The sequence below is a fragment of the Phoenix dactylifera genome, chromosome 6 (genome assembly GCF_009389715.1).
Source record: "Phoenix dactylifera cultivar Barhee BC4 chromosome 6, palm_55x_up_171113_PBpolish2nd_filt_p, whole genome shotgun sequence".
Classification (NCBI taxonomy): domain Eukaryota; kingdom Viridiplantae; phylum Streptophyta; class Magnoliopsida; order Arecales; family Arecaceae; genus Phoenix; species Phoenix dactylifera.
The window spans coordinates 7,696,703-7,710,706 of NC_052397.1; the positions used below are offsets into that span (position 1 = coordinate 7,696,703).

General features: G+C 37.3%; 1 protein-coding gene across 2 annotated transcripts; it reads right to left on the reverse strand.

Moving 5' to 3' along the window:
- Nucleotides 1–225: 225 nt before the first annotated feature.
- Nucleotides 226–8,045, reverse strand: LOC103718692 (SUN domain-containing protein 4-like). Of its 2 annotated transcripts, none has more exons than XM_008807620.3 (5): nt 7,771–8,045; nt 3,633–3,817; nt 1,264–2,591; nt 1,083–1,168; nt 226–527 (listed from the first exon to the last, which is right to left on the reverse strand). In XM_008807620.3, the coding sequence occupies exons 2-5, from the start codon at nt 3,796–3,798 to the stop codon at nt 299–301; spliced, it is 1,809 nt and encodes a 602-aa protein (XP_008805842.2). In that variant the 5' UTR covers nt 3,799–3,817; nt 7,771–8,045; the 3' UTR covers nt 226–298. The 2 variants fall into 2 exon arrangements, with proteins under 2 accessions (XP_008805842.2, XP_008805841.2); XM_008807619.3 differs by having other exon boundaries at nt 3,633–3,820.
- Nucleotides 8,046–14,004: the final 5,959 nt, after the last annotated feature.

Sequence of the window (14,004 nt, forward strand, 5' to 3'; positions counted from 1 at the left end):
ATCACCTACCGAAAGCATTTGTTTAAAATTTAATTTTAATATTGTTAAAAAAAATTAAAAATTGTTTATCATATTCTCAATCATCCATTATCTATTTGCAGGCTTATATGCCACTATGTAAGTTATGTTCCTTAATTCTTCATTTACAGATAATAGTTAGGTCAGCGAGGTTGGTGATGCGTGTATTCCAGTAACCTCAACCAAAATGACACAGGCTCTACAAAAGTTTGTTCCAAATGAAACCTCATGAGACAGTAATATATTGCCGCAAATATAGGAAATGTACTACATACGACTATTATAACACCAGGATGGAAGCTACGATGCTACTGCTCAGAAGCAAGATGAGCCAAGCAGAGCTTGTCCTACAAAACATTTCAGAATAACGTAGTTTACAAACACTTGAGAGCATACCCATAACCAACTTTGTAGCAGCTAAACACCCAAAGACAAAACTTATGAACATCACTGCAAGACCCCTGTTCTCCATGTCAAACTGATGGTCTCGAACCCTTTCAATCTCCGATCTGCATATCAGCACAAACAAGTACAGATAGTCAATTGAAAGTGAATAATAGGTAGATATTAACAAGAAGCATTCATTTTTTCACTCTGTTCATTCAATTTTTCCATAAAGGGTGTCACACGAGGGAAAGGTTGCTGCTTAAGGTAGCAATAATCCTACGTACATATTGGTAGAAGGTTAACAGCCAACAACAAGCAAGTTGGGTGATCTCCTATCTCATGAGCAAACTCATTCTCCAAATGAGGCTCAACGAAGGGGCTCTTACAAATAGGTCCAGAAAACCAAAGTGACATTAGCATCTTATCACTAAATAAAAAGGTCTGTAATTTTGGTAGGGGCATAATTGAAGGTCATCAGTGAAGCTGATTTCTCCACTTAACCAGAACAGCCCTAACGAAATAGACGTGTCTGTTTCCAGAAACATAATACCCTCACATGACCTAAACGTTGTGGACGAAATAATACAAGTTTAGCATGTGTGTCTAAAGATCCGAAACCTACTTGACGAGATAGACTATGTATACAAACATCAAAGCAAGCAAGGAATAAATCACACCTGAGCATCACATTATCTCTGACCAGCTGGTCCAACTGTGAGGAAATGAGGACTTTCCATGAGAGAAGCTCTCCAATGTAATTGGTCTGAAATCAAGGAATGCAAGGTCAGTTTAAAAAATTGATTGGTTAAAAATTAAACAAATCACCAACAGACTACCGAGTTTGAAAATTCAACATACAAAATCATCTTTGCTGCTTTGAAGATTCTTTATCTCTAATTTGATTTTCTCCAGAAGCTGATCCTTCTCAGTGATATCATCATCAAAGTCTTTAAAGATGCGTCCATATCTGCTATTCAACTCCTCCAGGTACTGCTCCAAAACAGAAAAATTAACATCAAGAGACTGGACTTTTTGCATTAGTACCTTGAGAACAGCATCTCCAGGCATCCTTCCAACTTGCAGTGGCCTTGTCTCCTTTTTTTGATCAAATTGTGGTGGCCTTGTCTCCTTTTTTTGATCAAATTGTGGTGGCCTTGTCTCATCAGTTAGATCAGGCACATTGTTTTTTGATGGCTCCTGTTTTGTCTGTAGACTTTCAGATTGAGATTCATCCTCAGTTTCTCTAGCAAGTTCTTGATAGGTATCATCACTATCAGTTGGTTCTTGCAATGGTATTTGTTCAGCATTATGTTCCTCAGGCTCCAACCGCTTGTTCTCAACAGAGATCATATCCTCCAGCATCCTCTCAACTGCATCCACGCCATACACCTCCACCACGCTTAGTGTACAGTAGAATTCTGAACCATAATGGCTCAGTAAATTGAGTTTTAGGTACCTTGCCCACTTTGGCTCTGGAAGAGAAAACCTCTGGGCATGTTTCACATTTGCAGCAGTAAAATTACTGAGTTTGACCCAGTTGTCAGTTGGATAAATTAAACTACTCAACAGTTCAAAATCTTTCAAATTAGAAGAGTAGTGCTCAAAATTTGCTATCTCAATGGTATCAACTAAAGTTTCTTCTGAAAGCTCTATAACAACATATTTCTCCTCTGCAGAGCATGGATTTCGCAGATATCTGTCCTTGTCTTTGTCTAATATGTTAGAAGCACCTTTAGCTTCCTTATTAAAATCTAAGACCTTTGCACCCTTAGTAGCAGAAGCATAATTATACTCTTTCCCACCAGGCTCAATTCGGTGAATGACACTGCCTGCTTGGGTGGAAATAGGCTTTTCTTTTGCAGTGATTGCCTTGCTTTTAAACTCATCAAGACCAGGAGCAATACGAGATAATCTATCACTTTTAAGAGGGGCATCCTTGTCCAACTTGATGTCTGACTCAGAGACTATCTCAGTTACCTGCTCTTTTCCAAAAGTTGCCAGATTTACTTTATCATCTTCATTAACTAAAACTTCTGTGCTACTCCCTACAGCCTGACTCTCTGAAATCGAACTTTCCTTGAAATCGGCATCTGATAGTGCCAACTCATCCCAAGAATCTCTACCACCATCTGGATCTGGGGTAGCTTCATGCCAGCCAGCTGCATCAACAACAGCACCCAATCCATCTGCATGCCGTTGCAAGAATAATTAATATATACACAACAGTGAAAGAAGGGAACAAAAATCCAGAATCAGGGTCCAACTCCCTTCATTCCTTTGTAAGTCAGTCCACCCCTTTCCGGAGTTATTTTGGCAGAAAGATGCTGTTGTCTCATGCAATGGTGAAGAAATACATAATGTAGGTGAATATAATTGTCCATGTGAATCATGCATATGTAGGAATAACGTATTGAAAGTAAATTCAATTTAATGGCCAGTATGCAAATCCCAAATGTACTTATCTAAATATTATCAACACAAGGTGACATGAATCCACCAGAACAAAAAAAAGCCAAAAATACAATTAGTGAAAAACCAAAACCAGTTCAAAGGAATGTAGATCTACATCAATTTGTTCTGAAAACTCGAGAATTAAAACATGTACACAACACCATATACAGCTACTGAACCACTAAAAAAGAATGAAAAAGAAGAGCAGTAGGAGATAAATTTCTCTATCCAAAGATCATGATTCATCAGAACATGGCCTCCTTTTGTCTCAATTTTTTTTTTTTTTTGATATTCACTATTAAATGTTATGAATGGAAGAAAGAGATGAGAAATTCCAAAATTCGTGCAAGGTTCAAATGAAAACCATAGAAGTGTTTATCAAATATATTACATCCATCATGTGGTAAAATATTCTTTTGATGCTTACCACAATGTCAAAAATACATGCAACAACAACAGTATGAAATCAGAATTAAACAAAATCATAAATAGAATATCCAAATAGGAAATAAAATGTAATAAAGCCATTGTTGCAATCAAGAAAGATATAGAGTTGAAAACAACCTGACAGCAGCTGATGAACCAGGAAGAGCACAACAAACAGAATACTAACAAAAGAAAAGAGAAGGTAGCTTTATTGATGCAACAAAGCAAACATGAATTCATATGAAAAAGAGGTCTCCTTTTTCCACTTTATTTTTTCTTTTTATATGTTCTAGCATTAATTCTACAGACTTTTATCATAACAATCTAGAAGGGGAGGGAGAGAGCACCACCTATATAACCATTGCCATTGTTGATCAAGGAATTGAGAAGGAAGAAGAGAACCCATGAAAGGATTACAATAGACAGAGAAACCTTGTACAGGCGCTTCCTCCCAGCGAAGACATTGTTCTCCAAAGCAGCTCTTCTTTGCAGAAGAGCTCTACGAGATCTCTGCATTGCTCATTAGTCCACCCCACTGCTGTACATGAGGAAACACATAAATCGGTTAAAATATGAAAAGAACTAGAACTGCATTCCAATTCCAAAACTAGAACAAATAAAGGAGAGATTGGAGGAAAGAGAAAAGAAAAGAAACAAAATATGGTAAACTTTATTTTGGTATGTGATACTTACAACCTAAATCCATCTATTCTATCTAAACTATAAAGTGTGGTGTTGTTCACAAAACACTCATTCAACACCAAAATAAAGAGAGAACAACTCATTTAGTTCAATGCATGTCCTGACTTTATCTGCCTTTTAATCTCTACCGGCTCCAAAAGCAATTTGAGCAATTCCATCCATATCCTAAACAGCTGCCTACTCCAATAAATGCTTATTTAATAAAAGAAAGTCAGAATGACTAGCAGACTAAGCAAAATAGTTTCCTCTCCCAGTCTTCCCTACAGATCTCCACTAGCCCATAGGTTTAGTTCCTCTCCAACCTCCTCCCTCTGTGTTCTTCTACCCTGCCACCTTCCTACCAGGGCCACAAAGGAAGAGAATAGCTATGGATTAGGGCTAGGCAAGGCAGAGAGGGAGGGAGCAGGAAGACGGTTGTGAGCTGGGGCCAAGTGAGAGAGAGGAGGAAGAGAAGGGCAGTTATGGGTGGGGATAAGGTGAGAGAGATGGAGGGTTGTGGGCTGAAAGAAAGTGATTGTTGCAACTTGTCCCTAAATTTCTACCAATTGCAGAATATCCTTAATTTTTCAAAAATTACAAACTTTGAGAACTAGGACAGGAGGAAGTCTGGCTGATATCAGGGTGACAATAGGATTTGGACCTAGGTCACTAGTATCCAACACCAAGTGACTTTACCAATTGAGCCGACGACAGGTACCATCCAAGAAATTATAAATTATCTATCTATTCCCTTAAAAGCATCTTGAATAACCCCTATGGTTAAATTAAATTAGATCTCAATAATATTTCTCTTTGTTTTAAGTTAGTGGTTGTTTTACCATTACTATAGTCTAATCTATTAGGACAGTTGATGAATTTTTGGTAAGGATATAATTGCCTTCAAGTTAGGAGGGAGAGAGAGAGTATTTCTTACATTCTATTTGATGTTAATCCTACATAACATTTTGGATGCTTTTCAACAAATAAGGGGATAATTTTATGTTTTTTGAAAATTTGGGATTATATCTGGATTTTAAGAAAGTATAGAGATAAGGAATGAAAAAACAAAACTCAAAAAGATTCTGATATGACATGATCCCTCAAACTGTTATTTTCCTTTATAATGGAAACAACAGCCATTACATGTCCAGATCAGACATGAAATAGGATTTATCTAAAAATAAATTTTAATGACTATGACTATGAGTGTTACAAGCAGTCGAAATAGAATATAATAAAGAGTAGTGGAGAAATAACAACATTATGTCATTATTTATTTAAAATTCTATTCATTAATTGATTTTTCCTTTTTGCAATATGAATGAAAGTTTGAATTTAGAATTATTTTATCCAGGTGAACAGTACAAATGGCAAATAGCTTTCACTCTTCACAACCAATTCGACTGGATAACATAATCCAAAACACCATCACCGCCCAGTCCCAAATTGATCCAAAACAATATTGCATTATATAAAAATAAATCCTAATAAAATCTATAAACTATATTTAGCAACAACCATGGTTTAAAATAATATCTGTTGGAAGGTTTTAATGGGCATTAGTGTTGGAACAGTTTCCGAAGCCTTGAATATTATACAAAATAAAGACAAGCTGTTAAATGACAACTGGGCTGCTATTTAGCTCTCATCCTCCGATACCAGCTATTATATAATAAAACAGACGGTTGTCATTATCTTACTCACTGTTCATCAATACATGGGTGGAGAGAGGGGGACAGTTGCCCCCTCTGGCTCCAAGAAATATCATAAATACATGAAAGGGCTAATACTCTGTATCATTGGTAAATGTTGCCATGACTCCTGTCATGGGTAACCAGACTTCTTTTTTCAGGAATAGCTGTAACCACTCCACAAATTACTCTTTTGTTTATCATTTAATTGAAATTTTTCTATTCAAATCATTACTGTCAATTCAAAGTCATTTCAATATGCATGATCTACAAAGATCATGCAAACCTATAGAGCCTGCAATTTGGGCCTTGGGCAGAAAGCTTGACCGGTTCTTTTTGAAAGAAGAACCATGTGACAACATGATTTCTTTTTTTTTTTTAATGCTGGGCAAAAGCTTGGGTGCTTGTGTTTTTGGTGGGAAGACAAAAGCAACCTGGTTTAGTATTTTTGTAAAAGAAAAAAAAAACCTTTAACCTTTTTATCTCTCTCTTCTCCTATTCAATCATGATCTTATATCATTTGCTTTTTACTCTTGTACTCCAGAATATCTAATTGCCTAGCAACAATCATGGATTAAAGGGCATAAAACAAACAATTGGGAAGAGGCTATGTGTTTTTAGCCCCAAATTTGACAAAAGAGTAAAAGCTCAGGTCTGTTTTCAGTTTACCTTGTTATTATTGTTTCCTTTTGTGTACTGTTAGCTTTTTTTCTATCTATAGTTATTGTGCTGGTTTTTGGTTAGAGCTTCAGATTAAAATGTTATACATAGTAGAAATAGTGATTGGGTCAATACGTAAAAACCATTTTCCATAATGAACAAAGTTATCACTTATCTTCTTCTTTATACTTCTATACATCTACTTTGTATTGTTTGCAAATTAAATGTATCACTATATTTTGATGAGAAGATTATAATGTTCTTACAATCTTAATACTCTTAAATAATAGCTTTTGCAAGCTTTTAACAAAGATCAGAAAGCAGTTTGAATAACATTCTCAATTTTCTTTAACAGATTTTCTAAGTTCTCTGTTATACATTAATGAATGATAATTTTTTATAATGCTACGTTTCTAGAAAAAAGGAGAACAAGCTCACATGATTCCCTGTCTGCCTGCAGCTCAACACCCCCCGCCCCAGGGAAAAAAAAAGGTAATATCTTGGTTCCACCATTGCATCTATATTAGATATTTTTGAAATTTAGATCACCTTGTAGCTTGAACAAATGATTTGTTTATTTGATAAATAATCTTTTTGTCAAACAACACCATTACCATTCAGTTATTATTCATAGTTTCCCACTATAACAGCTTAGTTCCCCACTATAACAGCTAATAACCTCCTGAAAGGTACGTGCCGTGCACATGCACGGATGCCTTCCACCAATATAAATTGGAAAACATATCAATAAGATTGTCTTTATTTGATCAAAGACAGAGAAAAAGGAAAACAATAATTTTTTTTTAATCTAAAACCCTACTCTTCTCAATGTCCTCTAATGCAACATCTACCACAATTTCTCATTTTGCCCACCACAAAATTATTCTAAATTTTCCCCAAACAACACAGATTTCCCCTTCCAATCCAGAAAAAGTAGCAAAATGATACAGTTATCCACTAAATAAGATTCAAATTTTAAATAAAAACTCTCAATTCATTTATAAAATCGCTGATCTCAAAAAATTACCTATTTCCAGCAATCCAAAAATTCTAATGCGAACGACACGATTCAAACAAAATTCAATAAAACAAGGTCATAGATTAACTAAACAATCAAGTATTAATCTTCAAGATCCCGATCAAGAAGTCGAAAATATCAAAGCTATTGCCAATTCAGCATTTGTAATTCAAAAGCAAGGAGAGAATTCATGTCTAGAAAAAAAAAAGAAGCAGAAATTCTCTGAGATATAAGTCATGTCTGATCTCAAATCAAAATAAAACTAATCGTACAAAGAAACCTACAGTCGCATCAAAACACAAGGGTGACGCAGCGATCTTTGTATCAGGGAAGAAGAGAAGAAGGGCGAGAGAGAGACGGAGGCCTCAACCAAGCAAGCATACGGACGAGGTTAGGCTAGGGTTAGGTTTCCGGCATGAGAGTGGTCAGATAACTCACCCGGCGGCGGATCGGAGCCCCGGGCCGAGATCGGATCGCCTCAGGAGGGTGAAACCGGATTGCCTCCGAAGTCCAAGATCAGATCACCGCTGAGATCGGTGAGGAGGGGCGGCGGATGAGAGCTCGAGAGACGAAGACTTCTAGAGAGGAGAGGGGAGAGATGGGAGAGACGATCGAGAGGAGGAGGAGGAGGAGAAGGAGAACAAGGGAGTGAGGCTTCAAAAAGAAGGGAGCGTGGAAAAAAAATTGATAGCAGTCGCGCTCGTCCGTCTCATAGCCTGGAGGGCGATCACGCGACTCGTAGGATTTTTATACCGTGAGACCTCCGTTAGTGCACGTCCATGAGGCCAGCCCGCTCAGCTGGAAAGGGGTCCCACCAACGGCTAGTCGGCGCATTGCTCGGGGAGAGGAGACCAAGAGCCAATGAGCGCCGGCTGGGGGGCTATTTCCAACGGTAACGACCGGGACCCGGGGAGCGTCGATGCCGATATATTCGGCTATATAATTTTCTGTGTTTCCCATTGAGATCTTGCTATTGCTGCAGAGTGGAGATGTGTAACCTTTCATGTAATTTTTTTTTTAATTTCTTATTGCCTTGCATTTAAAAATTTTGTAAACGCAATTTAAATGGGCTTGTGAATAATTCCTTGAACTGTGTTTGGTTGCGGGTTAGAGGTTAAATGGAACAAAGACCACATTTCTCCACCAAATGCACTTTAACCTGTCAAACACCAAAAAAATGTAACATATTTATTTGAAAAACTACTATTTTAAAATATAATTTGAACTACTTTGTTCACTTAACCCCAAACAAACTACTTCATGAATAACTATTCCATCCTACATGGTGGGGTAATTTATTCTATAGTAAAGAGGAGAGGATGCTATATCCTATTTATTTAGGTTAACTTATATTGTATCCAAATGTAGCCTAACATTTGGCTCATAAATCCATGATTCACGGTGCTTAATCTTTTTAAGATTAAATCTTGATCATTTGTGCATGAAAAAAAAAAATACAAGAATCTCCCTGCATTAGAAAATTAAATTTAGATAGGAGTAATATCACATATGCCTCATAAATTGCCTATCTTAGATAAATATTGGATTCATTTAGTTCTAAAATTTCTAGAGCTTAACATATAGCAATTCAAATTGTTTTAACATATTGAATTAACTTCACTCCTTGTCCTAGAAAGCACAAAGAGGTTTTCTTTTTCAATATATGATCAACTTAGGGGGAAAAGAGGGAGCGAGGGAAAGAGGGAAGGAGAGAGAGAGAGAGATTGGTTGGTATAGACTTGCGGAGTGGGGAAGAGAAAGTATTTAAAAGAGAGAAAGAAAGAGAACAAAGTCACTTTAGGATTAGTTTGGGGGAGAAATAGACAAGGTAAACCAATTGGCATGTGAGACAGGAAGAGAGGATTTTTGATAGACATTGTGTTAGAAGGCAAGCAAGAGAGAGTTGGAATTGGAGAGGGTGAGGGAAATTGGTGTTTGCAAAGGTCAAGCGTGCGTGCGATAGAGAGAGAGAGAGATGAATGGAATAATAAAGGGAGAGGAGTGACTGAGAGATGCACAAGGAGGGAGGACCTTTAATAGGATGTAATAAATACACAATATATATAGTTTATTGAAGAGAAGAAAGTATTTGATGAATGGCCATGAACCAACTAATCAAAATTGTTTGGTGTATCATTGTAAAGTACACAATCAACTCATATATTTTTCTCTTTTCTCTCATTTTTATGCATTCTATAATGCGTAGATGTAGGTGTGTTTATCAAAAATGGTTCACATTCAAATAAAAAGAAAAAGAGATCCACAAATAAATTCTTGGAAAAATATAGTATGTGATGTTTGAGATGAAAAGATAGGGGATGGATATACATAGATCATGCTTTAAAGAGTTCGCATAGCAATAACAAATATGAACTAATGCATAACTTCATTATTGCTTTTTCTAAAAAAGATATTTGACTCAACAAGATCCCTAAAATGCAAGTCTCAGATTGCATCCAAGAGTCTAGAACAGTCATATCTTGGATCATATCATACTAGAAGGGGACTCTCAAACAGTCATTTCTTGAATCACTTCAAAAGTTCAGAATCAAAGGCCTAATCATTCCTTGATGATGGATATTTGAAGGCTCAAATCCAGTATCACTTCATATGTTGCAAAGCATGTTTTCAGAGAGATGCATGGGGCATGCCTTAAGAGTTTGCATAACAATAACGAAGACAAACAAATGTATAATACCATTATTGTTTTTTCAAAACATAATGGTAGACTTAACAAGATCCCTAAAATAGAAGCTCTGGGTTGCATCCAAGAGTCTAGAACAGTCGTCTCCAGATGATATCATATTAAAAGGAATTTTAAAACAGTCATCTCGAGATCATATCATATTGGAAGGAGATTTTAGAACAGTCATCTCCTAGATCATTTCAGAAGCTCAGAATTAGGGGTTCAATCATCCCTTGATGATGGATATTTGAGACTCAAATCTAGTACCACTTCATATGCTGCACAACAAGTTTTTAGGAAGGTTAATAGGATGACTAAATGTGTGGCTTTCTATATGGTCGACTATAGTGAATCTAAATTTTGGAAGACCTCCTCTATTTTACTGGATTATCTTCGGCATATATTACTGATTGATGCGAGTGGTTGTATTTATTCAAGGAATTTGTAAAGCAGCCATACCATTGGAAAAAAAAATGAAAAAAGGGATTTGATGTTACAACAAAAGTTAATGACATGATGTGGAGTGATCGATTAAAACCCCGTTTGATTTTGATGAGCTCAAAGCATTGGAGTATATCTTGTGATTACTAATGAATTCAATTGAGTGTTTCAGTGAAAATCCTGTCCAAGTGTCTCTAGACTTGGTTCATAGCATTTTGGATAAGTTAAGAAGTCTGCATGAACCAATGTCTGAGATACGAGTCGACTCCCGAGTTTCACGAGTCGACTCCAAGCGTATCAAGGTCACTGGCACGAGCTCGAGTCGACTCCTGATCAGTACGAGTCGACTCCGACTGAAAACAGACAGAAGGACAGAAGAGCAGTTTTTCAGGTCTGAGATTCGAGTCGACTCCAGTGGAACGCGAGTCGACTCCCAGCGGTACACACAGAAAAAGTCAGAGAGCGTTTTATGGACTCTGAGATTCGAGTCGACTCCCGCAGTACGCGAGTCGACTCCGAGACTGTGCGACCATCGACAGACAGAAGACCATGTTACTGCCTCTGAGATTCGAGTCGACTCCCAGACAGCTCGAGTCGACTCCAAGACAAGCTTCACGTCAAAAGGCAGAAGACCAACTTTCGGAAACTGAGAGCCGAGTCGACTCCAAGGAAGTTCGAGTCGACTCCAAGACTGGATGAGCCAAAAGACAGAGAATCGGGAGTTCGGGCTCTGAGATTCGAGTCGACTCCCAGGACAGTCGAGTCGACTCGAGTGGACAAAATTCAAATTTGGATCCACGGACTACAGAGGATGAGCCGACTCCAAAATTGCCAGGTCAGCGCCAGAAGTTGGCGAGTCGACTCCGGGTCAAGACGAGTCGACTCCCAGTCAAGACGGCAACTTTAATTCAAACTGGGAACAGTTGCCGAGTCGACTCCGGAAAAGCTCGAGTCGACTCCTGCTACAGCCGAGTCGACTCCTGATCGCGCGAGTCGACTCCAACCCACCAACGGTCACATTGTCAGGCTGCGCAGAGTGTGCAGAACGGCCAGAAAAAGCAGAGTAACGGCTAGTTTCCGTGGGGGTTGGCTTAAATAGCCACAGAAGACTGTAGCAAGGTAGAGAACACACATTCCACTCCTAGCATTCAAGTCTTCAAGCTCTCTAAGTGCTCTTCAACGAGAAAAAGGGAAGATCTGCATTTACTGCTCCACCAACATCTTCCCAGCATTCAAAGCTTCCTCCTCCTGCTTTCAAGTCGATCACTCTTTCAAGAGGAGACCGGAGTTCCAGAAGCCACACCTCTTCACCATCTTAAAAGCGTTTGAGGGCTTCTAACTCCTTTACGATTATATTGTTTTAAATCTGCTTTTTAAGAAGCTATTTTCTGTTTTCTTCTATCTCGTGTATTTACTTGATTCAATCGGGGGATTGAATCAAGGGGATTAAGGTTGGTTGGTGAGCCGATTTAAAACCAACGAGTGTAAGGGTTTGATTGTGAGCCCGGTAAAACAATCGGGGTTGGTTCTAGTCGGTGAGCCTGGGAAAACCGACCGAGTTCGTTGTGAGCTCGTAAAACAACAAGTTCGGTTGTGAGCTTGCAAAACAACCGGCTGTAATCCAAGGGGGTTATAGTGAAATTCCCAAGTGAGACTTGGGGAGTGGACGTAGGAGCAAGGGTTAGCTCCGAACCACTATAAAACTTTGTGTTTGTAGTGCATTGTCTCTCATCTTCTTTCCCACACATTACTCACAGCACTTAGCTTTAATTAAATAACTGGCTATAGTATTTAGTTAATCATCCACAAAGTTTTAATTAGCTAAGTTAATTTAAAAACCCAATTCACCCCCCCTCTTGGGTTGTCTATCTGGGCAACACATGAAAATTGGTGAATGATAATAAGCATGGCTGGCTACAGTTTCTATTCACAAAGATGAACAAAAAAAGACAAAATGGGTAGTTTGATGGGGAGATAATGACATCCACTCTAACTGTAGAATGTCATCCATCCTAACTGTAGAGCAATTTTAGCCATTTAGAGTCTCTTTTCGATTCTATTTTTCATTTAGTGTTGCATAGGCTACCTAATAGAGAAGCTAGATTTCATATATGTAACCTTTCTATGTGAGATTTATATACTATTTGAGTCAATTTCATCTTCTTTCGTTTGTTGTAAAATTATTAGATTTCTTAGATTGCTCAAGTTTGGACTGGGGACCGAACAAAGTAATTAATTTAAACCTTCGAATAGAAAATAGCTAGTCTCTATTGAATTTAAGTTTTAAAATTTTTAAATAATCAATTAAGTTTCATTATATAATTACTTGTATCTATTATTAGTATTCACTGTCTTGCAATAACATTTTACTAATATCATAAAGTTCTATCCAAATTGAAGGAAAGGGCATTCTATCCATATTGTAAAATTTCAACCAATATGTAGGAAAGAAAGTTTGAATCACATAAGATATGCAATTAACACTCAAACACCAATAAAGAAGCAAAAGGACTCAATTGTTAACAACTAATCAATTGTTGTTTTTATATTTCGAAATATATTTCCATTACTAATCAATTGTTGTTTTTATTTTTCGAAATATATTTCGATTACAAGAGTGTATCAAACTTTCATGATCTAATCAGCCTCCTCTTTTTGATCCATCAAAAATTATCGAACTAGTCTTATATAACAAAAGGTAATACTTTGTTTCACTATTAACGCCTTACAATTGCTAATCAATAGTGCCACTAACTATGATCAGGTTCTAAGTTGATTTGTTAAATTAAAGATTAAATAATAATACACTGAAACTTCTTTCAAAAAAGATATTACATTATCATCACCCATATAGAAGATTGATCACCTTCTCTCACCTACAGCAATCTTGGAGTTACAGGATGCCTTCCAATACTTGAAAAAATTTATAAATCCTATTAACAAGGACGACATCCATGGATGCATTCATTTTTAGGAACATTCTATTATTCTATTCTTGCCACCATGTGGTTAATACAGCCTGATGCTACCTGAGACTCTTAAGTATTTTTCACTTCCTCCATTCAGTCCATGGTGAAAGTAGGAGGGGCGCTTGACATCTAAGTAACCCAATCTTAATCTGTTACTTGTTCTAGTGATTCCACAGGTGATCCTCATTCTAGTAGTTCTTCAGTATAGTGTCATTACTGTCATAATAGAGGTTCAAATAGTTGCACGTTGTCCTCAGCAAGCTTTAGCTTTAGAGAAAAAAGTCTAATGATTCACAAGAGGTTGAAGACCAAGTAGTAGATTTCATAGGATATTTCGGAGATGAGGTAGAGTTTGAGCATGATTTAGAGATAGATGACCACCACAATAATGTAATGAAGTGTGTATTGTCCACTGTTGTGGATAACGATAAGGGCAAGAACATCATTGTAACTCCTACCAAGTCCTCAAGTAAGGAATTTATGTTTAATAATAAATTACCCTCTTAGATTTCTATTAGAAAGGATATCTATTTACACCACATTCTTGCTCGAACTAATATGTAGGAGACACATGCT

Coding starts and splice junctions, on each gene's coding strand:
- LOC103718692 (XM_008807620.3), bottom strand. CDS start 3,798: ATGCAGAGATCTCGTAGAGCTCTTCTGCAAAGAAGAGCTGCTTTGGAG. Junction 2,592..3,632: donor CAATGGCAATGGTTATATAG/GTGGTGCTCTCT, acceptor AACGGCATGCAG/ATGGATTGGGTGCTGTTGTT. Junction 1,169..1,263: donor AAAGCAGCAAAGATGATTTT/GTATGTTGAATT, acceptor CCTTGATTTCAG/ACCAATTACATTGGAGAGCT.